The sequence below is a fragment of the Canis lupus genome, chromosome 7 (genome assembly GCF_011100685.1).
Source record: "Canis lupus familiaris isolate Mischka breed German Shepherd chromosome 7, alternate assembly UU_Cfam_GSD_1.0, whole genome shotgun sequence".
Taxonomy (NCBI): Eukaryota; Metazoa; Chordata; class Mammalia; order Carnivora; family Canidae; genus Canis; species Canis lupus.
In genome coordinates this window covers 64,989,349-65,015,025 of record NC_049228.1, presented here as the reverse complement: position 1 = coordinate 65,015,025, position 25,677 = coordinate 64,989,349, and the positions used below count along the sequence as shown (strand labels likewise).

The following is a 25,677-nucleotide window of genomic DNA, read 5'->3' as shown; positions in this document are numbered from 1 at the left end:
TTAAAAAACATGATTCTTGCAATTCATTTGCTTCCCCCCCCTAGTTGTTTCAGTTGAATGCTGGCCTGTCACAATGTACAACATTCTACTCTGAAGTGAAAGGTTTCCATTTATTACATAGATAAGAAAACTGAGACCCAGAGAAATGGTAAGCTACTGGTTTTCAAACTAAGCTTGGCTAACCACTATTTCCCTAGAGCCTCCTTGGATGTCATGGTAAGGCAAGGTGGGGAGGCTTTATCTGACTTGTTCTGAACATTTTCCTGATCAGTGACAATCTTATTAACTCATTCATTATAATTTTAATTACCTTTGTTCTTTTATCATAGCCTAGGATCATATATATATGTATATGCATATATACATATACTTGGATCATATATATGTATATGATACACACACACACACACATTTGCCATACACACACACACACACACACAATCAGCCTGGGGCAACAGGACTTGCTCAAAGGCACAATCACTTTCTCTTCAGATAGTTTCAGGTATGATGCAATTGATGAGGATTAATTAGGCAGCTGGTGGTGAGAGGAACATTAAGGTTCTTCCTCACGATTCTCTCTGCCCATGGGGGGAGGAAACTCTTCTGCCTCCTGGCTTTTTATTCTCATCCAAGTTCACTCTGATGGGAAGACCTACTCATCTTGCTATATGTTTACTGAGGCTCACTACACTAGTTAGTGGGATTCTAGTGCTTTACACACAAACCCCAGACTCTACATGGTATCTCTCTTCACTTGAATCCATGCGTAAAATTCCCTGGAGTCTGTCTCCACTTGTTGGTGGTGGGAATGGAAGATGGGGTGGAAACCATGCCTCCTATAAGGAGCAGAAAGCCTTAAGTCTCTAAACATTTTCAACATTTCATTGAGCTTAACATTTTCAGCTCAACTTTATTTCCCCACTTGCCTACTATTCCTTGTGTATGTATGCTATTAGTCTACATCCCCAAAAGGGAAGAGTGGGCAGTAGAGTTTAAGTATCAAAACTTTGAACTTTCCAACACACACTATGTACTGAAAATACCCATGTGTCTTGTCATACCATCCAATTCTAGTCCTTTGGTTATAACTTCAAATATCTGTGGCCCTTTGGACATTTTTTTGCTCTTGGACTTGCAACTTCCCGGCACAGTTTTACAAGGTACTAGCTCTTCCCCAGGCTGGGTGTCAGACTTTTCTCTTCAGTATTCACGTTTCTCAAGCGGCCAGGTTAATATGTGCACCGATGTGCTTCCTGGCACCTTTGGAGGGTTTTGTTTATCCTTTTCTCTTCATGGGCATTCCATTTCAGCTCATCCTAAAATACCTGGTTTATCTGATTTCCTATCATATACTTATTTTTTAAGTAAAGAGGCTGTAAATATGCCAAGTACTGCTTCTTTGCCAAGCAATATAAAGAGCAAAATAATGCTGTCATCCTTAGAATATCCGATTGTTGAAGATGAATGGAGAATCTGAGACTACCCTAACTTTGTCGCAGACTCAATTCAGAGACAGCTTGGTGTAGAGTCAATAGATTCTTCATCCTGGTACTTTTTTCTCAACATTCTCAGTTTCATTTTATTCAGTAAATGTACTCGTCTACTGACAGACTTACTTTTAAAATGACTGCTTTCTGCCAAAGTTATTTTTAAAATTTTGTCCTGCTGATTGAGAAGTTTTATGTCTCCCAAGCTAAACAGTGCTCTGTGCTTCTGGAAAGGAAGGGATGTGGCTAAGGTGTTTAATTTTCTGAGTTGTTTGGATTCACTCAAAGGATAGATCTAATCTCTGCAGTTTATTTTTAGAAATGAAATAAATTGAAGCTCAAAGGAGCTTTAAAGAAAGGCACCATAATTATATTTACTCCAAGGCCTGAGGATGTTTTCATCTCCTTTTGATATAAGTTCAATTCATACTATTGTTATCCTTAGTAATAATGGAGGGAAAGAACAGATTTGCCAGCAGATATACATCAAGACCTCCTTGCAGTGTTTAAAGAAACATAGCGCCCATTTTGCAAAAAAACTCTTTGCAGCTTTAAACCTGCCTCCTTCCTTAAGCCCAACAATTCCTGGAGAAGTATCAGTTGGGAGAAGTGAGGCCATGACGTCACAGGCTGTGTCCTGGTTCCAGGTCTGGTCACACTCAGTTTTGCAAGACCTGAGAGTGAGAACTCCTGAGGAATGCACAAAGCTTGCACAAGAGTCATCCCAACAGCTCAATTCCGCTTGAGGGATTTACACAAACCACGAAGGCTTTCAGCTCTTGCTGTAAGCTTGGCACACACTGAAAAAATGTCAGTGAGCTCTTCTGCTATGGACTGAACTATGTCTGCCTTCCCTGTTCATATGTTGAAGCCTAATGTCCAATGTGATCGTATATGGAGCTGGGGCCTTTGGAAGGGAACTGGGGTTGGATGGGGTCATGACAGGGTGGAGTGGGGGGGTCCTCATGATAGGCTTAGTGACCTTATAAGAAGAGACCACAGAGCTTGCCCTCTCTCTCCCTCTTTCTCTCTCCCTCTCTCTCTGCTGTGTAAAGACACAGCTAGAAGGTGGCCATCTGCAACCCAGGGAGAGCACTCCCTCCAGACACCAACCCTGCCAGCACCTTCATCACAGACTTGCAGCCTCCAAAACTGTGAAGAATAAATATCTGTTCCTCCAGCCACCCAGTCAGTGGTATTTTGTAATGGCAGCCCAAGCTGAGACATTATTCCTTGCTCTTTTGGAGAGTTTAAAAAAGTGAAAGTTAAAAAAACAATGACTAACTGTTTCAGAAGCAGTTCTCACCAAATCAGAAGTGAAAAATGAAAAGGGCTTTGAGTTATTGCTGGAATGAAGCAGAGGCTGAATGACACGCACTGCACACCTCCCTAGGCACCAGGGAGGAGAGCGCGACAGGCCAGAACCTGCCCTCACGGAGCCCTGTGTAGGCCAGCTGCTTCTAGAGGCCACCACGGGAGTCGTTTCAATGGAACTTCGAGATGATGCCTGTGTTCATGTTGGACAAATAAGAATTACCCAGAGAGGAAGTTGGGGAAGGGCTTTCGACATAGAAGGAACAGTACCAACAAGTCAGCAAACTCCAAGCCACTGGGTATTGACCAGAGCACAAAGTGTGAGGTGAGTAGTGGCCACCCCCTCCTTTTTTTTTTAAAGATTTATTTATTTATTCATGAGAGACACAGATTGAGAGACAGACAGAGGCAGAGACACAGGCAGAAGGAGAAGCAGGCTCCCCACGGGGAGCTCGATGTGGGACTCGATCCCGGATCCCAGGATCACACCCTGGGCCGAAGGCAGGCGAGTAGTGGTCACCCTTAAAGCTGAAAGAAAACCGAGAGAGAGAGAGAGAGAGAGAAGAGAGACAGAGAGAGAAACAGAGAGACAGAGAGAGAAACAATAGTTGGGAACCCCTTTTTCCTAGCAAGGTACTGAAAAAAATCCCATGGAGAATCCTATTCCTAAAGGATGATGGGCAGCTGGTTCTAGGATGATGGGGCACATGGTTTGATCAGCATGCCAGGGGTGACCGTGGACTGGACCTCAGAAGAGACCATGCCAATCTTGTGGGCATCTCTTTTTGCGCCTGTGCCTGTGTTTGTGCCTGTGTCTGATACTTACAGCTGGATTTGTAAGGCCAGCAGTCAGGTAGTCCTGGGTGTCATAGACTCACTGAGGGGGCCTCAGGCCAGTTCCCCTCTCTGGATTTAAGTTTTCCCCTCTATAAGAAACAAAAAAATCAGCTATAAAGTATTTCTCAGGAACTCAATTTTAGTCTTTCACTTAAAACATTTTTTTTAAGGGGATGAGGGATTTTATTTATTCCCTGACTTGTTCCAGTAAGAATTTTCAAGAAGCTTAAAAATACAGTGGTTACAGACAAAATATGTTGATTAAAAGTAGATAAGAGTGATGAAGTGCACATGTGCATCTATGCCTTCATTTCTCTCAGGTATATGCCAGGGGTGGGCCTCCTCCATCATTACATAGACCTTGTTTGGCTGTAGTGTTTTCCAAATTTATTAGTTTTTTAAATTTTATTTTTAATATTTTATTTATTTATTTGACAGAGAGAGAGCACAAGCAGGAGGAAGAGGCAGAGGGAGAGGGAGAAGCAGACTCCTTGCTGAGCAGGGAGCCCGATGCAGGGTCCATCCTAGGACTCTGGGATCATGACCTGAGCTGAAGGCAGATATTTAACCAACTGAGCCACCCAGGCACCACTAGCTGTAGTATTTTCTAAGCTCGAAATGTTATTCTGCATCCTCACCAAAACTTGGTATTGTCAGTTTCTAGAACTTTAGCCAATCTGATGGGTGTGTGGTTCCAATCTGATGGGTGTGTGGTTGATACCACTTCTGTCTCAATTCCCCATTCTCTTACACCTAACCTAGTATAGGCCAAAAGCCGCAATTTCCCTACAGAAGACCCTATCCAACAATCTTTAGGGCTGATACTTCTTTTTCTCTTCTTCAATTTTTTAATAAACACCTGTGTAGAACTTCCAAAATGATTAACTAGGTTCTCTGGGTTACTTGAAAAATTGAAAAAAGCACTTTGTAACCTATGGTGTCACTTGGATCTGGACATTTTAAATTTCTCTCAATACTAGAATGGCAAAATAGAACCAAGCAGAAATAAAGGCTCTCTATCAACCCAGATCAGCAGCTCTCAAATTGTAGCTGAACCCCAAATGCAAACAGCACTTCAAACATTTCTCCATCTGCGAAGGAAAGGCTCATTCTTTTCAAGTAATAACACACTAGCAAATGTAAAATGCTCAACACACATTACTTCATACAATTCCTGCAACATTTCCATGAAGTCATAATGGTGTTTCCCATTTTACAGATGAGAAAACTGATACATACAGAGGCAAAGTAATCTTTCCAAGGTTACAAGGCTAGAGTGAAATTCTGATCCAGGTCTTTCCGTCTCCCAAGAGCTGGGCTGTCACTAGGCTCTACTGTCTCATCACTCTATAAATCTCTGCTGAATAAACTTGCTGAATATAACATGTTCCAACAGAGCACAGTGAAAAAAATTCTCCAGGGAAAAGAAAACCTCATAAGAAGCATGGGTACTAAAGCCAGGTAGGTTTTACATAATTCGTAGAGTGAACAGTCAACGGCCTGAGACTAAGTTGAAGAAAAGAAGAACCATCATTGACTTGACAGAAGATACATCAGGACGTAACGAGATCCAAGTGGTTCACACTGCCTTATTCAACTCTGATGCTGGGGCAGGAAATACTTTCATGAGGTATCTACTACTGATCTTGGGCTATGGGCTCAGCTCTGGGGGGGTATGAGACGGCACCCACTCCCTCCAGTGCTCTGGAGTGAACTCCTTTTCTAATTTCTCAAGAGTTCTAGCCATCCGTGAAAGACAAAACTGACAAAGCATACGCCGATGAAAGGTGACACCGAATCACTGCCAAACCCCTCCCTCCCAAAGTGCTGAGCTCCCAAATCCTAACAGTTTAAGGCACACAGAAGGAAGAGTTCTGAACAGCACAGCCAAATGTCACAAACATTTGGCAGTTTGGGATAGCAGTGTCAATGATGCTTACGGCTGGATTCGTAAGGTAAAGATCTGTGAGAATGCAGGGCCCCATGTCATGAGAACATCTTTTACGCTCATCTGAATAAAAACATTTGTTTTCCTGGAGAAAATCCTTTTGGGGGCAGAGATCATTAACAGGTGATGGGATCCTTGAAACCAAAGTGTTCTAATTCCAAGAAGATAAACCTAACCCACTGTGAAAAAAAAGTAAAATCTTGCTTCTTTTTTGGGGTGTGGGGTGTGGGGTGTGGGTGGTAATCACTGTACAAAAGACAAATCAGAGACTTAAAAACAATGGCCCCAAATTCCATTTTCGCTAAAATATACAAGAGGTGCTTTCACAGTCACCAAATTCTTTGCAGTTCAAATTCTGCATCTGGGAAAACATGGACCCTTTATGCATTATTTTGGCATATTTATGGAGATCTGGGCACTTCAGCGGGTGTCAGGGATATAACCTTGAGTAAGATGTGCCCTGCCTTCCTTGGGCTCACAGGATGACACCCAGGTGGCTGGCTGGGAAGGAGTGACCCGATTATTGTGATTTTTCTAATTAGCCTGATGCTTGCCCTTATTTTTCCTCTCCCAACATGGAGGTGAGGGAAAGTGCTGGGTATTTTATTTATCAACTCTTGACTAATCACCTGCCACAATCTGGGCCAAACATTGTGCACACCTGGAAAATTGTGCAGAAATGAATTGTGCAGAAATGAATGGCCTGAGGTGAGGCAGAAAAGAAACAAGATAGAATTTTCCTTGGAGGCGGATGTGACTGGGGGGCTGCACAGGTTGAGCATCTGCCTTCAGCTCAGGTCATGATCCCGGGGTCCTGGGATTGAGTCCCACATCGGGCTCCCCACAGGGAGCCTGCTTCTCCCTCTGCCTATGTCTCTGTCTCTGTCTCTCATGAATAAATAAATAAAATCTTAAAAGAAAATCAACACACACAGTCTAATACTAGTTGTGTCTATATGGTACCAGGTAATTCATTGGTGACTGAAAAAAACTTTTCTTGCTGCATATTTGACTGACTGGCTATTTTGGAATCCTATAAGCTTGTTGAATATAACAACCTGCTGGTATGGAGCTGCCTGGCCTTATAGTCAGACACAATTATAAACAAAAACAGCACCACTAAAAGTCTTTCACATCCACATGTCATTCCTTTCTATCATGCGTCAAAACTCAGCTTTCCCATAATAAACGTCTGCTCCCTCGGATTTCCCAAGAACTGTTTCATTTTATTAGCTTTGGTTATGGCAGTTCTTCTTTCATGGCACAGCCAACTCAATTCTGCCCACAGCCTGCCCTCTGGTTTGGGCATGTACAGGGGCTGAAGAGCTCTTTGCTGATGACCCTGGGCTCGATTACACCTTGGGAAACTTAGTTTTAGTGACACGGAGAGAGGATCTTTTTCTTTTTTAAAGATTTTATTTATTTACTCATGAGAGACACACAGAGAGAGGCAGAGACATAGGCAGAGGGAGAGGCAGGCTCCCTCTGGGGAGCCTGATGTGGGACTCCATCCCAGGACCCCAGGATCACAACGTGAGCCACCCAGGTGCCCCGGAGAGATCTTTAGAAGGAGACAATGGCACACTCAAAGAAAGGCATGTGTGCATTACAAGAACATTATTGGGGGCTGTGGGAGGTACTTGATGAGGTACATGCAGAATTCCACCTTTCTCTATGTCTGACATGAGGGCACAAACCCGTAAAGCTGTGTAAAACAAGATCGGCATATTTAGGCACTCGCTCAGCACTCTTATTTACGCAATACTGTCCTACAGTGAACTAGGTCCACGTTAGTGTGCATCCTTCAACAGATGCCTGGTAAATGTCCCCAACTAACTGGACTTTCTGTTGTAAAAATCACTTTAATTTTAGTTATTTCAAATTATACATCAACCTCGGAGCCAGGAAATTTATAGAAATTCGAGGCATTTCCTTAGTAAATGAACTGATGCAAATTCATCCAGGCCAAAAGTTGTGAAAGCCAGCATTGTTATCATATTTTTGCAGCAGAGAACACTGTGATGGTCACTGGCACTAGAAATAGCCCAGAAAAGAATTAGGAGTGCATAATTGGAAACAAGAAAATAACAAACTTATCCAAAATAGCAAAATATCCGTTAGCATCACTCCCTTCCCTATGAATTATTTTGACAATAGGAAATGGAATTTAATTTTTTTCTTTAATCCACAAGTGTATTTCCCCTCCCACGTGCCCTCTGGGAAAACCTTATTCATAAACGAAGAATTCCCAGATAACTAACGTCTTTGCTGTTTCCATACAGCTCAACAATAACAAGGCAGCTCCCCAGCTTGCCACTTCAAGTTCCTGTCGCTTCAACAGTGATGTCATGGAAAGACATCCACATGCTGTTTTTGTTGCCCAGCTAGACTGTAAAGGAAATCAGGCTCTGCCTCTAGGTTTTAATTTTCCATGAAAAGTTATTCACATTGCCATAGCTGCTTAAGCTGTGAAAAAGAAAAAGGATTTAATTAGGTCATAACCGTCATTAGATTTTTAAGTACACTCTTTCGACATAAAAGTCACTCTACAGCACAGCTTCATTGAGTTTAATAATTAATTTTCATCAGACCATGCCTGATGCGTTATGGTGCTGAATAACCACCAGAGGAGGAAGACATAAGGAATGCTAAGCGCTATGAGAAAAGTGATCCCCTTCGAATGAACTTCCCAAGGTTACAGGAAGAAGGCGTGGAGTCTTAGGCTGAGAAGAGGGAAGAAATTCATATGGTGAACTGAAGGGGTGGGTGCGGAGGCTCCTCTTCCCTGATTCCCTTTCCCCATGCAGGAAGTGTGGGAAGACGGGGATGAACTCTCCACACCCAACAGTGAGGAGGACAAGAATGATGAGGTTACAAGGAAGTAATTGTGCCCAATTTGGCAGCATATATACGAAAATTAGAACGATACTGAGACCATTAGCGTGGCCCCCGCACAAGGATGACATGCAAATGTCATGAAGCGTTCCCTACTTTGCTGTAACTATGTGAGGTGATGGATGTTAACTGAACTTATTACAGTGATCATTTCACAATATATACAAATATCAAATCATTATGTGGTGCACTTTAAGGGAATACAATGTTATATGTCAATTATATCTCAATAAAACTGGGGTAGGGGAAGGAGTAATAGTAGGAACAAAGGAGGAAGGAGAAGGAGGAAGAGAACTAACACTCTGTTAAGCACAGACAATCTACTGAGAGCAAAACGTGATGGGCATTGTAACTCTGCTCTCAGGATTTTCCCATAGTCTGTCCTTTGTGTGTGTGAGGGTGGGTGGGTACACACGCACGCGCCACACATACACATGCATGCCGGACATTGAACCTAAGACATCTGATTTCTGAACCTGAAAGATGTGTTTACTCGTCACCTCCTCAAAAGTTCAAGATATGATTCAAAATTAAGTCTTGAAAATTCTGTACTACAAATACACCTAAAAAAATTTAAGTGGAGTAAACAATTATGTTATTTAGAGGGCATAAAATTTGTATGATTCCATATTAAAGGGCAATAAGGGGATGCCTGGGTGGCTCAGTGGTTGGGCATCTGCCTTTGGCTCAAAGGTCCTGGGATCAAGTCCCACATCGGGCTCTGTGCATGGAGCCTGCTTCTCCCTTTGCCTACATCTCTGCCTCTCTCTCTGTGTGTCTCTCATGATAAAATAAATAAAATCTTTAAAGGACACTAAGCTGCTACTTATTCCTTTAAAAAAAAAATTCTACCAGAAATCTCAAGAGTTTTATCAATAGTCTTAGAGACATTTTAAAATTCCAAACACTGAACCCTAACAGCATCTGTTGACACTGCTTTTACAAATTCATCCTATATGTAAAACAGGCTTAATTTTATCTAGTAAACTGACATAGCCAAGATTCCTTCTTCGTTCAATATCTTGGTCAAGAGAAATGTCAACATGTCATTGAAAAAAGAAAAGACATTATTAGGCCATGCTCCAAGATCTGGCAAAAAACCCAGAGAGACAGGCAGTCAAAACTCAGAAAAATTCTTACCCACTTAAGGGATCTTCATAAGGATAAATCAATTGGAGGCTGAAACTTAACCAGCAGAACTTCTCTTCTCTTTTAAGAGCAACTCCTATATGGGAAACACAGTTCAGGATGGCGGTCGTGTTACTACACAAGGAGGTGTTGTTATAGAGACAGCTTTGAAGGCTCCTTGGCAATCCCAGTGTATAATTAGGGCTCCGATCACAGAACAGCCAGCAGGGTGGTCTCCATGGAAACCAACAAACACACATTTTCACAGGCCTAGCAACTGTTCTGAATCAATGACTCTTTATATAGGTTTAAAAACATTGTGAATGGTGCATCAATTGCTTCTTTTGTTGGACAATGTCTGATTAAATATGTGTGAGAGTCCTTGTTCTCATGCAAGCTGAATTTCCAGTAGAGTCTAGAGTAGGCTGCCCACAGCTAAATTCACTTATCTAGAACTACGGAATACAAATGATAAATTCAGATGCAGGAAGTCACCAGTTAATTTGGTGAAAGAATTAAACTAGTGGTTGACAGTGCCAGGGAGGACCTGCCAACTGTCGGCACTCACTCTTCAAGGGCTGTCTAAATATTATTTGATCCTCTCAGTACAGTAGACATTATTATTATATTTGTTTACAGATGACAAAATGAAGCACCCAGCTAGGAAGTGGCAGACCTGGGACTCAAAACTAGGTCAAACTTCAGACTTGGTCCATCCAGGTTTAGAGGACCCTACGTAATAATGATCTGTGTTTGCATATGTAGCACAGTGTCACTCCCCAGCTACTATTTTCACATACATTATCTCATATATTCTCTGTGTCTTGAAACACTGGGTCCAGTTCTAGAATTTTGTAATTTTGCAATATAGTTTTCTTTGATTTTTGCCTGTTCCATTTCTGTGCCCACCACAGACTCCAGGTTTGAAGACTCACACGGGACCACTTCTAGGAAGGTTTCCCCATTCTCTACCCGGGCTATGGGAGAAGTGTCTTCCTAAGCAGCAATGGGACATGAAACCCCATTGAATAAGCAAGGATTTTGACTGTCCAAACACAACATACAAAAAGGGACAAACATTCCAATTAACCACCTGTAGCATTTACACTGGAGTGAAGGCAGACTTTGGTAATATAGATGGAAGGTCATATTGCTGAGTGGTTTCCTACTTTATTCTGAATGGATTCTATTAAGGATGTTCAAAATCTGGCAAATGTTTTAGGAAGTATGCGTTGATAATCAATGATCATGTCATCAGCATTTAGTCTTAAATATCAGACACATCAACACTGCCAGAACTCACCTGAGTCGAAACGTTTCTGAGCTATCTGATCAAAGCCAGTGAGTGCTCTTTCCTTGTCCCCTGAAATCCCAGTCCCCTACCACACATCTCTTGGGAAAGCCTCATTCCCATCTATCTCTGCCCTTCTACTGAGGCTCAGGAAAAAAGGTTGTTTTCTCTAAAGCTAGCCCCCATACCCCTTCCATCTCCCACTGAAAACTGTTCTCCCAATTTCCCTCATTCTTCAGCATCTCCAAATATGTGTATGGTTGGTGTCTTCTTTTCTAGTTTCAAGCATGCCCAAAGTCCTTCTTTCCCCAGAAAATAAGTTATTTTCACTAGATCTGGCCATCCCTCTTCCCACCACCAGTCACAATCTCCTTCCTGTGTTTTGTGTATTCTTGGATATTTATGATCCATCTTCAACCCCCTCCCACCCTGCCCTTCTACTAAAACTGTTTCTTCCAAGGCTAGTGATGTCCTTGTTCTAGTCTTTTCTCAATCTGGATCTCTCTGACCTCTTGGTGGCATTTTGCTTTACTCCTTTCCCTACACAGAAATTCCGGGGGTCCCCTTGGCTATTACTTCTCTCTCCTGCACATTACTGATCTCTGGCATCAAAGTATCTCCCAAGCGAAGTCCCAGCCCTTTGCTCTGCTCCGTCAAACTCTCTCACTCCCTCAGCGAGCTCATCTACTTCTTTATGCACTTGATGCCAACTCCACTGCTCTAGAAGTCCAAACGGACACACAAAGCCCTGAGCTCTCCCCTACATTTCACCCCATGTTTCCAACACAAAATAACTCCATTTAGATGTTTTAAATCTAAACCATACGCATCTAAAACATCTATAACTAAACCATACACACCATACACATTTAAAACATATTTCACCAGCTTTCCTCCCCAAAGGCGTTCTTCCATAATCTCTCCCACCCATTTGTGACTGTCATGCCATGGATTTCTCAAGTTCTGAGCCACAAACCCTGGAGCCATTTGTGATCTTCCCTATATAACACTCCCTGGACCCAGATGATTGTCACACACCCCTTACTGCTCTAAAAGGATCTGAGGCTTTGTTACCTAATTCTTTGATCACATCAAGTAACACTTACATGGTCGATTAAATAACTACAATTTATTTTGCTTCAGATTATCAGCCAGGTTGACCTTTCACCTTGTTGCCTTCTCTCACTACCTTGATTCATTTCCCTTCAAAACGCTTGGAACTCATTTCCAACACGATTTATCTCATTCAGAAGTTCACATGGTCTCTGGGGCATAACTTTTAGGGCTTCCTAATCTGTCTCTTCAGGGCCTAGTTTCTTTCTTTCTTTTTTTTTTTTTTTTTTTTAAGATTTTATTTATTTATTCATGAGAGACACAGAGAGAGAGAGGCAGAGACACAAGCAGGCTCCATGCAGGGAGCCCGATGTGGGACTCGATCCAAGGACTCCAGGATCATGCCCTGGGCCAAAGGCAGACGCTTAACCCCTGAGCCACCCAGGCGTCCCCAGAGCCTGATTTCTCCCTCACACTTCCACACTCTTTTCCTGGTCTGGTCAAACTTATTTCCTAATGCTTCCCCATCTGCACATCTTGCCTTGGGGCCCCTGCCACTCGTCCTGGAAAGTCGTTCTTCCATTTTTCACTTTTCCCAGGAAAGCTGGGCTTGCAGGGCCAGTTCAATCTCTCCACTATCTCAGCCCACTCGGAGCTTCCCTTCTCCCAGCCCTGAAGTCATACCACCCTGCTCAGCAATATACTCTAATAGTCTCACCCTTGTCACTCTTACCTCCTCCTCTGGTTATAAAATGCCTTCGGCTGGCACTGTACATACACCAATGTACTTCCCTCACCCTGGACTCCAAAGACTTCCCTAATAAATGTTGACTGATTGGTAAAATCATGTCTGGAAAGAAAGCCATTCAAAGAGAGACCATGTACTTTGATATAAGGCATTTTTAATACCACCAAGGGGGCCCGTGGCTGGCTAAGTCAGTAGAGCATGTGACTCCTGATCTGATCTCAGGGTTGTGAGTCTGAGTCTGACATTGGGTGCAGAGATTACTTGGGGTAAAAAAAAAGCTTTCCATTTAGGAGCATTGGCTGGCTCAGTGAGTTGTGTGACTCTTAAACTTGGGGTTCTGGGCTTGAGCACCATGTTGGGTATAGAGATTGCTTTAAAAATAAAATCTTAGCAAAATATACCACCCAAATTGTACAAATCTAGTATATCTTAAAATCCCATGGAATTAACAGCTCTCTCAGGCAAGCACGGCACAGTGTCAGGGAAGGGATGTGCATTAGGTAAGGAGGCACTCATTCTCTGGTGCTGACCCCACACTGCATGGCCCTGAGAGTGAGGTCCACCCTCATCTCCACCCTGTGCACATGAATGATGAGACTACCAATCAAAACAAACAAACAAACAAACAAACAAACAAACAAACTAAACCAAACTGAAAGACACATCCTAGACAAGCTACAAAAAAATCTTTCCCAGGTCCATAAAGAGAATAAACTAGAACTTGGATTGCTGGTCTACCACTGACTCAGGACAAAATGGCAGCAGCAACTATAGCATTAGCTTAAAGGAAAAAAGCATTCTTATGGAGGCAGCTTTGAAATGGGGAGCAAACACTGGATTCTAAAGACCATAGAGGGCGGAGCTGCTCTCTGGGAACGGCTCTCTCCTGGCTCATCCTCAACAGAAACTCACACTGGCCTCAATTGCTCCTTCCCAATGGATGCTGAGAACACCAGTCAGTTTAAAGTTAATAAGGATGAGACAAGGCACTATTCAATCCAGGAAAAATTCTCACATGAGAACTTAAATCTCCTAGAGAAACCCATTAGCATGCCCCATCTTTCTTATATGTCTATACATTTCATTGCTTTCCTGTTAAATTCATTCATTTTTTTTCTTGTATCGATGCTTCATGAGTGGGAAGGGATTCCAAGATTTTATGAAGATGAAGTTAGATTTCACACACCCGAAGTTATCAAATTGAAAGGAGGAATAAAAAAAAAGTTGCTAAATGTTCTGTTATTTTTAGCTTTTTAGAATATTTCTTAAATTCACAGATTAAAAAAAAACAATAACAGGGGTAACAATATAAAGTGACTCAGAAGGCACTTTTTTCCCACGCTGAGATTTCTCAGACCTAAAGAAGGCACTAAGATAAGGACGGGAGAGAAGCATGGATGCCTTGGAAGGGATGAAGTTCACATGACAACTCCCTGGAAAAGAGTAGAGACTGGGCCCATCGGGTACACGGAAGAAGTACCCTCAGCTGCTTCTGAATGACCTCTCTTTCTGAGTATCTTGAGTTTTTCCACAGAATCTAAATTCTCCTCTGGGGCCAATGGAACATCCTTCTGAGTCACTTTCTGAATATGCTGGCACTCAGTAGAGTCATAATGACGTCATGGGGAAATGTTGTATTGCTAAGAACAATTATGCTGTATTTCAAATGTCAGCACATTTTGATGTGTAGGTGGCCCAAAGAATGGGTAAATATTCTGCTACTGAGGGTAACAGAGCTTATTTTCACACAGAAAAGAGAAAGGAGAAGGAGGGGATGGAGAAAAAAGAGAGATGCCTTGAAGCACGAAGGCTGGAAAAGACCTTAGTGGCTCATCTAATCCAATCTTCCACATTTAAGGAGGATTAGCATTAAACCACAGCAGCCAATTAAAAAAATCCTTCCACTTTAGAGTCAACTACAGAGAAGGAAATTATAAACCTTCCTCCGAGTTTAAGAGGAAAAGAAAAAATAAAATAAATAAAAAGGAGGCTCATGAAAGTAGTGGCCAAACAGGCAAACCCATACACATAGGAAAAATATCCTCTCTAATCCTAAAAGACAAGATTCAAGTACTATTCTTTGAGCACTCTGCAGCTTTCAGGGATGGCTCACATGCCATAAAATTCACCCACTCTCAACGTAAAATCCAATGATTTTTAATGAACACATTTAAGAAATTAATTTAAATGATGGTGCAACCATCACCAAAACCCAGTTTTAGAACATTTCCATTACCTAAAAAAAAACTTCCTTGAGCCTATTTATAGTCAATTTCTGCTCCAGGAAAGCATCACTATGCTTTTCTGTCTCTATAAATACGCCTTTTTGGGGAATTTCACAGAAATGGCATCATACTATATGTATTCTTTTGCGACTGGCATCTTTCACTGAGCATAATGTTTTCAAGATTCATCTGTGGTATAGCAATGTATTAATAGTCCATTCCTCTTTACTGCCAAAGAGTATTCCATTGCGTGTGCATAGCACATCTTGTTTACACATTCACCAGCTGATGGACACTTAGATTACAGTTTGGGGCTATTATGAATAATGCTACTCTGAGTGTCCATGTTAAAGTCTTTTTATTTTCATTTCTCTTGGGCACATGTCTAGGAACAGAATTGCTGGGTTGTATAGTCACTTTATGTTTAACATTGTAAGAAGCTAGCAGACAGTTTTCTAAAGTAGCTTTAGGGACGGCCTGGGTGGCTCAGCGGTTAAGCGAGCCTTCAGCCCAAGGCGTGGTCCTGGGGTCCCGGGATTGAGTCCCACATCAGGCTCCCTGCATGGAGCCTGCTTCTCCCTCTGCCTGTGTCTCTGCCTCTCTCTCTCTCTCTCTGTATTTCTCATAAATAAATAAATAAATAAATAAATAAATAAATAAATAAATAAATAAATCTTAAAAAAAATAATAAAGTGGCTTTACCATTTTACATTCCTGCCAGTAATCTATGAGGGTCCCAGTTTCCTCACATCCTCATCAGCACTTACATCATCTATAGTTCTTTATTATAGCCATCCTAGTGAGTGTGTAGTGATATCTTACCATGTTTTTTTAAAAAGACTTTTTTATTTGAGCGAAAGAGAGATATTGAGAGAGAGCACAAGTAGGGGGAGAGGGAGAAGCAGACTCCCCACTGTAGCACAAGTAGAGAGGGAGAAGCAGACTCCCCACTGTAGCACAAGTAGAGAGGGAGAAGCAGACTCCCCACTGTAGCACAAGAGAGAGCACAAGTAGTGGAGAGAGGGAGAAGCAGACTCCCCACTGATCAGGGAGCCATATGTGTGGCTTTATCCCAAGATCCTGGGATTATGACCTGAGCTGAAGCCAGACACCTAACTGACTGAGCCACCCAGGCACTCTCATCATGGTTTTATTTTATTTTTTTAAAGATTTATTTATTTATTTATTTATTTATTTATTTATTTATTTATTTATTTATTTATTTATGAGAGACACAGAGTGAAAGAGAGAGGCAGAGACACAGGCAGAGGGAGAAGCGGGCTCCCTGCATGCAGGAATCAATCCTAGGACCCTGGGAACATGGCCTGAGCCAAAGGCAGGGGCCTAACCACTGAACCACTGAGCCACCTAGGTGTCCCTCATCATGATTTTTTTTTAAAGATTTCATGTATTTATTCATGAGAGACAGAGACAGAGAGAGAGAGGCAGAGACACAGGCAGAGCGAGAAGCAGGCTCCATGCACGGAGCCCGAAGTGGGACTCGATCCCGGGTCTCCAGGATCATGCCCTGGGCCGAAAGCAAGGGTTAAACCACTGAGCCACCGGGCTGCCATCCTCATCATGGTTTTAATCTGCATTTCCCAAATGACTAATGATGCTGAGTTCCTTTTCATGGACTTTATAAACCATTCATATATCTTCTTCGGTGAAATGTCTATCCACATCTTTTTTCCTTTTTTAAAGTTTTAATTCAGATTCCAGTTAGTTGACATATAGTATAATATCAGTTTCAAGTGTACAATATAGTGGTTCAGCACTTGCATACATCACCTGGTTTTTATCACAAGTGTCTACCTTAATAACCATCACCTAGTTCACCCATCCCCTCCCAACCTCTCCCCTGGTAACCATCAGTTGGTTCTCTATAATTAAGAGCCTGTTTCTTGGTTTGTCTCTCTTTTTCCCCCTTTTGCTCATTTGTTTTCTTTCTTAAATTTCACATATGTGTGAAGTCATATAGTTTCTGTCTTCCTCCGATTTATTTTGCTTAGCATTATACTCTCTAGCTCCATCCATGTTGTTGCATATGGCAAGGTGTCTCTTTTTATGGTTGAGTAATATTCCATTATATACATATATATGTATTCACATCTTTTGACCATTTTTTTTTGTTTTTAGGGTTTTCTTAAAGATTTATTTATTTGAGGGGGATCCCTGGGTGGCTCAGCGGTTTAGCGCCTGCCATCAGCCCAGGGCGTGATCCTGGAGACCCGGGATCGAGTCCCAGGTCAGGCTCCCTGCATGGAGTCCTGCTTCTCCCTCTGCCTGTGTCTCTGCCTCTCTCTCTCTCTCTGTGTCTCTCATGAATTAATAAATAAAATATTTAAAAAAAGAAGTCTAATTTACCAATTACTTTATGACTCATGCTTTGGTGTCTAAGAACTCTGCTTAAACCAAGGTCAGTGAGACTTCTTTTGTTTTCTTCTAAGAGTTTTCTATTTTATTTTATTTTTTAAAAGATTTTGTTTATTCATGAGAAGCAGAGAGAGGCGGAGACATAGGAAGAGGGAGAAGCAGGCTCCCCGAGAGAAGTCTGATTTGGGACTTGACCCAGGACTCCAGGATCACGACCTGAGCTGAAGGCAGATGCTCAATCACTGAGCCACCCGGGTGCCCCAAGTTTTCTAGTTTTAGTGCCTGCATTTAGGTTTATGATCCATGGTTGAGTTGACAATGTGAGACGAAGGTCTCAGTACTGTTTTTCTGGCATATAGATATTTGATTGTTCCAGCACCATTTGTTGTAAAGAAAATACTTTCCCCATTCAATTGTCTTGGCATCTATATAGAAAGTCAACAGACCATAAATGCCTATGCTTTTTCCAATACCATAATGTCTGGATGATCCTAGCTTTATAGTGAGTTTTCAATCCCAACTTTTTCTTTTTCAAAACTGTTTTGGCTATTGAATTTCCAAATACACTTTAGGATCAGTTTGTGAATTTGTACAAAAACGTTTGCTGGGATTTTGAGAGGGATTATGTTGAATTTATTGATCAATTTAGGGAGAATTTCCGTTTGAACATTGAATCTCTCCATTTATTGAGTTCTTAAATTTCCCTCAGAGAGATGTTACAGTTTTCAGTCTTGAACTTTTGTTAAGATCCTAATTGTAATACTATTTTGAATGAACTTGTTTTCCTAATTTTACTTTATGAACATAACTGTTCATTACCAATATATAAAACTATAATTGATTTTTGTACATTGATCTTGTATCCTGAGTGCTCGCTTCGGCAGCACATATACTAAAATTGATCTTGTATCCTGAGATCTTGAAAAATTACTTATTAGTTCAATTAATTTTTTTAAATAGATTTCTTAGGATTTTCTACACATAGGAGAATATCATCTGTGAATTCAGACAATTTCATTTCTTCCTTTTTGGGACACCTGGGTGGTTCACTAGTTGAGCATCTGCCTTTGGCTCAGGGTGTGATCCTGGGGTCCTGCAATCCAGTTCCTTATCAGGCTCCCTGTAAGAAGCCTGCTTCTCCCTCTGCCTATGTCTCTGCCTCTCTCTGTGTGTCTCTCGTGAATGAATGAATGAATGAATAAATAAATAAATAAATAAATCTTTTTAAAAAAATTTCTTCTTTTCTAATCTGGATGCCTTTTTTTTTTTTTTTTTTTTTAATTGCACTGCTCAATAGAAGTGGGGAGCACAAACATTCTTGTGTTGTTCCCAATCTTAGAGGGAAAGTATTCAGTCTTCCACCATTTAATATAATGTTAAGTACAGGTTTTTCACATATACCTTTTATTAGGTTGAGAAGATTCCCTTCTATTAGTAGTGTGTTGAGAGTCTTTATCATGAGTGGACATTGGATGTTGTCAAGTGATTTTCCTGCACCTATTGATATGGCTACATTTTTTGCTCTTTATTTTATAAATACAAAGGTACTATATTAATTTTCATTTTTTTAAAGATTTTATTTATTCATGAGAGACACAGAGAGAGAGAGAGAGAGAGAGAGAGAGGCACAGACACAGCAGAGGGAGAAGTAGGCTCCACGCAGGGAGCCCAAAGTGGGACTCGATCCCGGGTCTCCAGGATCACGCCCTGGGCTGAAGACGAAGACAGCACTAAACCGCTAACTACCCAGGCTGCCCTAATTTTCATTTGTTAAACCAACTTTGTATCCTTGACAAATCTTACTTGATCATGGCATAAAATTCTTTTTATATATTCCCATATTCAATTTGCTACTATTTTGTTAAAGATCCATGTTCATGAAGAATATTGGTCTATAGTTTTCTTATGATTTACTTTTGTCTGGCTTTAGTATCCAGGTAACCACCTTATAGAATAAATTGGGTGTTATTCTCTTTCCTCTGCTTTCTAAAATAATTTGTAAAGAGAAAATATTTCATTTAAAAATATTTGATAGAATTCATCAATAAAACCCACTGGGCCTGAGCTTCTCTTTGTGGAAAGATTTTTAATTACTACTTACATTTATTTATTTGTTAGGAGTTTATTCAGATTTTCTATTTATTCATGAGTCAATTTTCCTAATTTATGCCTTTCTGGGAATTTGTCCATTTCCTTTCAATTGTCTAATTTGATGGCATAATAGAATGAAGAAAGTTATTCATAATATATAATCCTTTTAGTTTCTATAGAATCAGTAGTTATGTCCCTCATTTCATTTCTAATTATTTAAGTTGTATCTTCTGTCTTATTTTCTTAGTCAGATGGCCAGAGGTTTGTCAATTTTGTTGGTGTTTTCAGGGAACCAACACTGATTTTCCTTATTGTTTTTTGTTTTGTATTTCATTAATTTCCACTTTAAAGTTTATCATATCCTTCCTTCTGCTTGCTATGGGTTTAATTTGCTCTTCCTTTTCCAGTTTCTTCAGGTAGAAGCTCAGGTTATGATTTGAGACCTTTCTTTTTTTTCTGATATGGGTAAATATAGCTATAAATTTCCCTCTGAGCACCACTTTAGCTACATCCCTTAAGTTATGACATACTGCGTGATTTTGTTTTCATTTGGTTATTTTTATTTTCCCTTGTGATGTTTTTTTTTTTCCTAGATTTTTTTCTGTTGTAAATTTCTAATTTAATTCTGCTGTGGCCAGAGAACATAGTTTAAATGATCTCAATCTTTTAAAATTTACTGAGACTTGTTCTGTGACACAGCATAACATCTATCCTGAAGAATGTTTCATGTGTGTTGAGAAGAATATATTTTCTGCAGTCAATGGGTGGAATGTTATATGTCGGTTATGACAAGTTGGTTGATAGTGTTGTTCAAGTCATCTATACCTTCTATATCCTTGCTTTTATATATAGTTGTTCTATCAACTTGAAAGTGCAGGACTGAAATCTTCTCTTATTGCTGAATAATTTATTTCTCCTTTCTAGTCTGTCACTCTTTGCTTCACACATTTTGGGGTGCTGTTGTTAGGTGCATATATGTTTATAACTGTCATATCTTTCTAGTGTATCAATCCTTTTATCATTAATAAATGTCTTTGTATTTCCCTAGTAACATTTTCTGTCATAAAGTCTATTTTGTCTGATTTTATTTTATTTTTTAAAGATTTATTTATTTATGATAGACAGAGAGAGAGAGAGAGAGAGAGGCAGAGACACAGGAGGAGGGAGAAGCAGGCTCCATGCTGGGAGCCCGACATGGGACTCGATCCCGGGACTGCAGGATTGCGCCCTGGGCCAAAGGCAGGCGCTAAACCGCTGAGCCATCCAGGGATCCCTATTTTGCCCGATTTTAATATAGTCACTACACCTGGCTTGCTGTTTGCATGGTGACGTTTTTCCATCCTTTTGCATTTATCCTATTTGTGTTTTTGAATCTAAGGTGTGTCCTTTGTAAACAGCATATAGGTACATCTTGCTTTTTTATCCAGTCTATCTTTGCTTTTTGAGTAGAATATTTAGTCTATTCACATTTAATATTACTGTTGGCAGAGCTGCTAGCAATAAAACCCTTAGTCTTCATATGGGAATGTCTATTTCTCATTCATATTTGAAGGACAGTTTGGCTGTATGTAGAATTCCTGATTGACAGATTTTTCTTTCAGCATGTTAGATATGTTATCCTATTGCCTTCTGGTCCCCATTGAGAGAGAAGTCATCCACTGATTGTATTTTTTTTTTTTCTACACCACTTTCCTCTTCTTCTGGAACTCTTATAATACATATGTTGATATGCTTGATGTTGTCCCACAGGTCTCTGAGACTCTGCTCATATTTCTCCAATTATTAAAAAGTCTTCGTTCTTTAGATTGAATAATTTCTTGGGCTCCACCTTCCAATTCACTTATTTTTCCTTCTGCCACTTAAACCTGTTATTGAGTATCTCTAGAGAATTTTTCATTTTAGTCATTGTATTTTTCAACTCCAGAATTTTTACTTGGGTCTCTCTTTTTAAATCATCTCTATCTCTTTATTGGGATTCTGTATTCATTGAGTCTTTTAATTCTTTAAACATGGTTTCCTTTAGATCTCTAAACATATTTAAATAGCTGCTTTGCAGTTTTTTGTTTTTTTTTTTGCTAAATCCTACCTCTGAGGACACTCAGGCATAGTTCCTATTAACTGCTTTTCCCCTGTGTATGCATCATGTTTTCTTGTTTCTTTGAATGTCCCTAACTCTTTTTGTTGTTGAATATTGGACATTTTAGATAACATATGGCAGCAACCTTGGATTCTTACTTTTCCCCAGAGCACTGTTGTTGGTACTATTGCTTTGCTTGTTTAGTAATTTGCCTGGACTAAGTCTATGAAATCAGTCTCCCATATTAGGTCCCTTACTCAATTTCTTTTTGTTTTTACATTTAAGCTTTTTCTGGCTTTTTAGAAGTCATCCCCATGTCTGCATAGCTTAGTATTCTAGCAAAGACTAGTCAGAGGTTTTGGTCAAACACCTTCAGCCAGGCTTCTTCTCTGTGCCTCTGACTGTGTGTGGGCTAGGGAGCACACTCAAACTTCAGGCTGAAGTTTTTCATGTCTGCCCCAGCTTTTGCTGGCTCTCTCCCATCTCCTCTGTGTGTGCATGCAGGCTCCGCTGGCCAGGGACATGTGGGTGTTTTGGGCACACTCCATCTCTGCTGCTCGTGCACACAGACTGCGGTCAATTTGGGACACATGGAGAGTTATCAAGCCCCTGCTGGCTGTCTCATATCCCTGAACTACCTAGTAAGTCCTCAGCTAGACCACTGGTCCATTGCTTGCCCCAAAGAGGACTGTAAATTCAAGATAGTGGGGCTACTGGTTCTTCTTACTTATTTACCACTGACATGGCCACTTTAACTAAACATACTCCAAATGGAGTATTCTAGAAGCAGCAGCAAGGCTGCTGGTTTTCACAGCCTGTCCTGCTCTGGTTGAAATATCACACCAACAGAACTGAGGAGGAGGGGATGGGAGCAACCTTAGGTAATACTGCCATACGCTCACGTTGCTCCTACCCAAAGTTTTGCAGTTTTCACGAACAAATGCTTGCTTCTCAGTTTGTTGTATGCCTTTGGTCAATTTTTAGAGAGCTGAAATAGATATTTTTGACAATCTTTTTCCAGCTTCCCAGTTACTTTTTGGGAGGAGGATTTGTCAACCTCCTCATTTTGTCATGCTGGAAGCCAGTCTCTTAGCCACTCTTTACATTTTACTGTAATTAGACTTTATTAATGCGGTTAAAAAGCAGACCCATGGAGGTGAAAATATGATGGTGAAATGGTTGTTTTCTAAGAAAAATGTTTGTTTTTGTTTTCTGGGGGAAAAACATCAACCAATAAATATAAAGATGATAAAAGGTACGAGCTTAAACAATGATTTCATTAAGCTAAATTAAGAATGCTCATTCTCAGAAGCAGCACATAGGGCCCAGCATCTTGACTTCTTTGCAGATAGGAAAGAAATGAAATGCTCCGCTAGAAGAAAGTTGGTTCCAAAGCGTTTCAGTCACGAATGAGCATCCCACAGCTGCTTTTTCTGCTCCTTATTTTTCCACCTCTCTATCTTATGCCTCAACCATGATCATCAGATATGCAATGGGCATTCTTAGAATAGTCTTGTTTGAAGACTTCACCAAAGTCTTCCTACCTGGCTATTTGTCTGTTTTCCTCTCTCTACCAGCCCTGACAGAGTGAGATCTCTCAGGGAAGTCACTTTGGGCTCTGGACACACTCACAGCCCCAAGGAAGGAAGAGAAGACCTGCCTCACGTATCCAGTAAAAAAAAAATCTTTTTTTTTTTTTTTTTTAATTTACTCATGAGAGACACACAGAGAGAGGCAGAGACATAGGCAGAGGGAGAAGCAGGCTCCTTATAGGTAGCCTGATGTGGGACTCGATCCCTAATCCCTGGGACTCCGACATCACACCCTGAGCCAAAGGCAGATGCTCAACCGCTGAGCCACCCAGGCATCCCCAGGAATCTAGTCTTGTGGAACCAGAGAAGACTTAGAGATTTCTGCAGGCAAAACCTCTCATGTTCAGATGTGGAAATTAAGGCTCAGGGAAGTTAAAGGGATTATCCCTTCCAGGAGTGTGACAAAGATTGTATCATGCTGCTAAAATAGGCAGAGGACCTCAGAAATTGTCATCGGAATGACTGAAGGATCAGGCTCAGAGCCCTTGCCTGGAAATGATATCATGAAGCTCAAACCTGATGTTATCCATGCTCCAAGAAACACTGGACATAAAGGTTCCTGAGACTGATTTTTCTCACTCCTTCCCTCTTTCTTACCTTAGCAAAGAAAATCCAGGCTGCATACTGCCCTGGGGCCACAAGGTTTTTCAGCTTCACTGTGCTGAGCATGAGAAAGAATCCTAACAATCCACTGGAAGGAGAAAATATTCTTTTGTTAGTGAGGCTTCTCTTCTTTTAGCCAATAGCTAGCTATTTTCCGTTACATTTTACCAGCCAGTTTCTAATTATTAGAGAACCTGTATCTTGTCTTGGTTTTCTAGTCATCTCTGTATAAAAATATCAAATATTTAAAAATCCATGAAGCTCTAATTTCCTAAGGAGCTATGATAAGAGAGTTCCACTGGGTAGGGGGTAGTGGGGGAAGGAGTATAGAAACTTGGGAAGTCTCTGGCTAAATCATGAAAGAAGAAAAGTGTGGAGGACAATACCTCCTGCTCCCTCTCATATTATTTCTGGAGCTTGGTGCTTGCCAAGGTAGAACTTCAACTTTTTTTCAAGCAGAACAAACTGCTAGAAAAAGACTTCCAAAGCAAAACTTACCATATGGGGACAGAGGGTCTGGCCCGACTCCTGGGTTCAAAGTAAAAATCTAAAGTAGAGGGCTGGCTCCACTAGCAGATATCCCCCAAACCAGGCTGAGCTACACAGAAGTTATACTTTGGGAATGATGCCTAAGCTCATGTGCATGACCTGAGAGACTACGCCCCATGGGAGCTCTAGAGTCTGGAGCAGTGCAAGGCACTGGCATAGAGGTGGATAAGGAAGTAGTGGCCTGTGCTGGAACCATTTTTGAAAGCATCACTGTGTGGTCAAGGACAAAGCAAAGGGCACTTCAACAGAACAGTTACTCTTCCTTGCATTTGGAGGCGGGGCAATTGGGGAAGAGTATAGCTGAGAGACTCCATGATAGAGCTGACTTCCTATAAATAATATGCAAGTGGGGGCTCATATGTGACTTTTATTAGAAATTGAAAAGCAAGAGATATGACTGCCATTGTACCCCAAACCACCGGTCCTATGAGCTGTACCTCATTTGTACCTCCAGGGCCTCAATGGCCATCCTGCTGTCTCACCTTTATTATAGGCACTGCTGTGGGGTTCCAATCTGGATCATGAGCTCTGACAGGGCAGGGCACAACCTTGGGCTACTCTGTGTTTTCCCCAACAGAGCCAAACATGGTGCTTTGGTCACAGTAGATATTACATAAATGTTTGATAGGTTTCCTTAGAAGCAGGTTGGATTGAATTAAACACCTGTAAGGCCAAATTTCACAGAAACATGTGCCTTCGCTTCATTAGATTAGTTCATGGCCATGTTCCTGGGACAGAACCAAAGACGGAGATGAGGGATGAGGGTTCTCTTGTGTATATTTCATCCTGTTGGACCTTGATAGCCATCAAAGTTTGTTCAGATTTGCATCTGCAGTCATGGGAGGCCGGGCAGCTACGGATAAAGACAGTCATTCACACCCAAAAGGCAAGGAAGTTCAGTGGGTAAGCAGCAGGCTGGAAATTGAGTGACCTAGGCTAGGCGTACTGACCCTCATGACCTTGACTAAACCCCCTTTATCTCTTTTTTAATTGCCTTAGGTTCTGTGTTGTTAAAGCAGGAATAAGCACAGTGGTTCCCATCCTATCCTATGGAAATCAGAGACTTTCGGAACAGAAAGCCTCCCTAGCCTCAAATCTTACTGCATTAACAAGCAAACTGAGGCCCAGCCACATTTAGAATCCAGGTTTCCTCGCTCTTTCAAGGGTTTTTCTGCAGTGCTTCAAACTTTACCATGAAGATACATTCTTGATCCAAAGATAGTAAGCGATTGCTGCAGGTGGCTGAGGCCACTGCGAGGTTGGGAGTGGAAGATAAGGTGGCTGGTACTCCAGGGCTCCTCCTGGTGGCCTCTACCCCTGCTTCCAGGGAGGTAATAACTTTGCAGGTGACTGTGCTGTCTCCCATACCCCCTCCAAACCACTTCCCCCACTTCCAGCTAGAGGAAGGGCATGATCCATGTCCCCTTTCCCCTCAGCACAGACTTTGCTAGAACAGAGCCACT

At 41.3% G+C, this 25,677-nt stretch overlaps 1 protein-coding gene and 1 non-coding gene across 15 annotated transcripts in view; one reads left to right on the top strand and one right to left on the bottom strand.

The window, feature by feature from the left end:
• Window positions 1-25,677, bottom strand: part of TMEM241 (transmembrane protein 241) — a 109,949-nt gene that overhangs the window by 16,356 nt on the left and 67,916 nt on the right. For 10 of the 14 annotated variants that reach the window (XR_005362562.1, XR_005362564.1, XR_005362561.1 and 7 more), the window contains one exon: window positions 23,660-23,753. The exons of 2 other annotated variants lie outside the window; for them this stretch is intronic. Coding sequence is in view for 6 of the 12 variants with exons in the window: in XM_038543659.1 (XP_038399587.1) it covers window positions 23,660-23,753 (94 nt within the window). In the remaining 6 variants the exon portion in view is untranslated. Of the gene's footprint in view, window positions 1-3,627; window positions 3,728-23,659; window positions 23,754-25,677 lie in introns of all 14 variants that reach the window. 2 more of the 14 variants (XR_005362566.1, XR_005362565.1) reach the window with 1 other exon arrangement.
• Window positions 8,474-8,581, top strand: LOC119872712. The gene has a single exon (XR_005362747.1). It is a non-coding gene; the product is annotated as a U6 spliceosomal RNA (small nuclear RNA).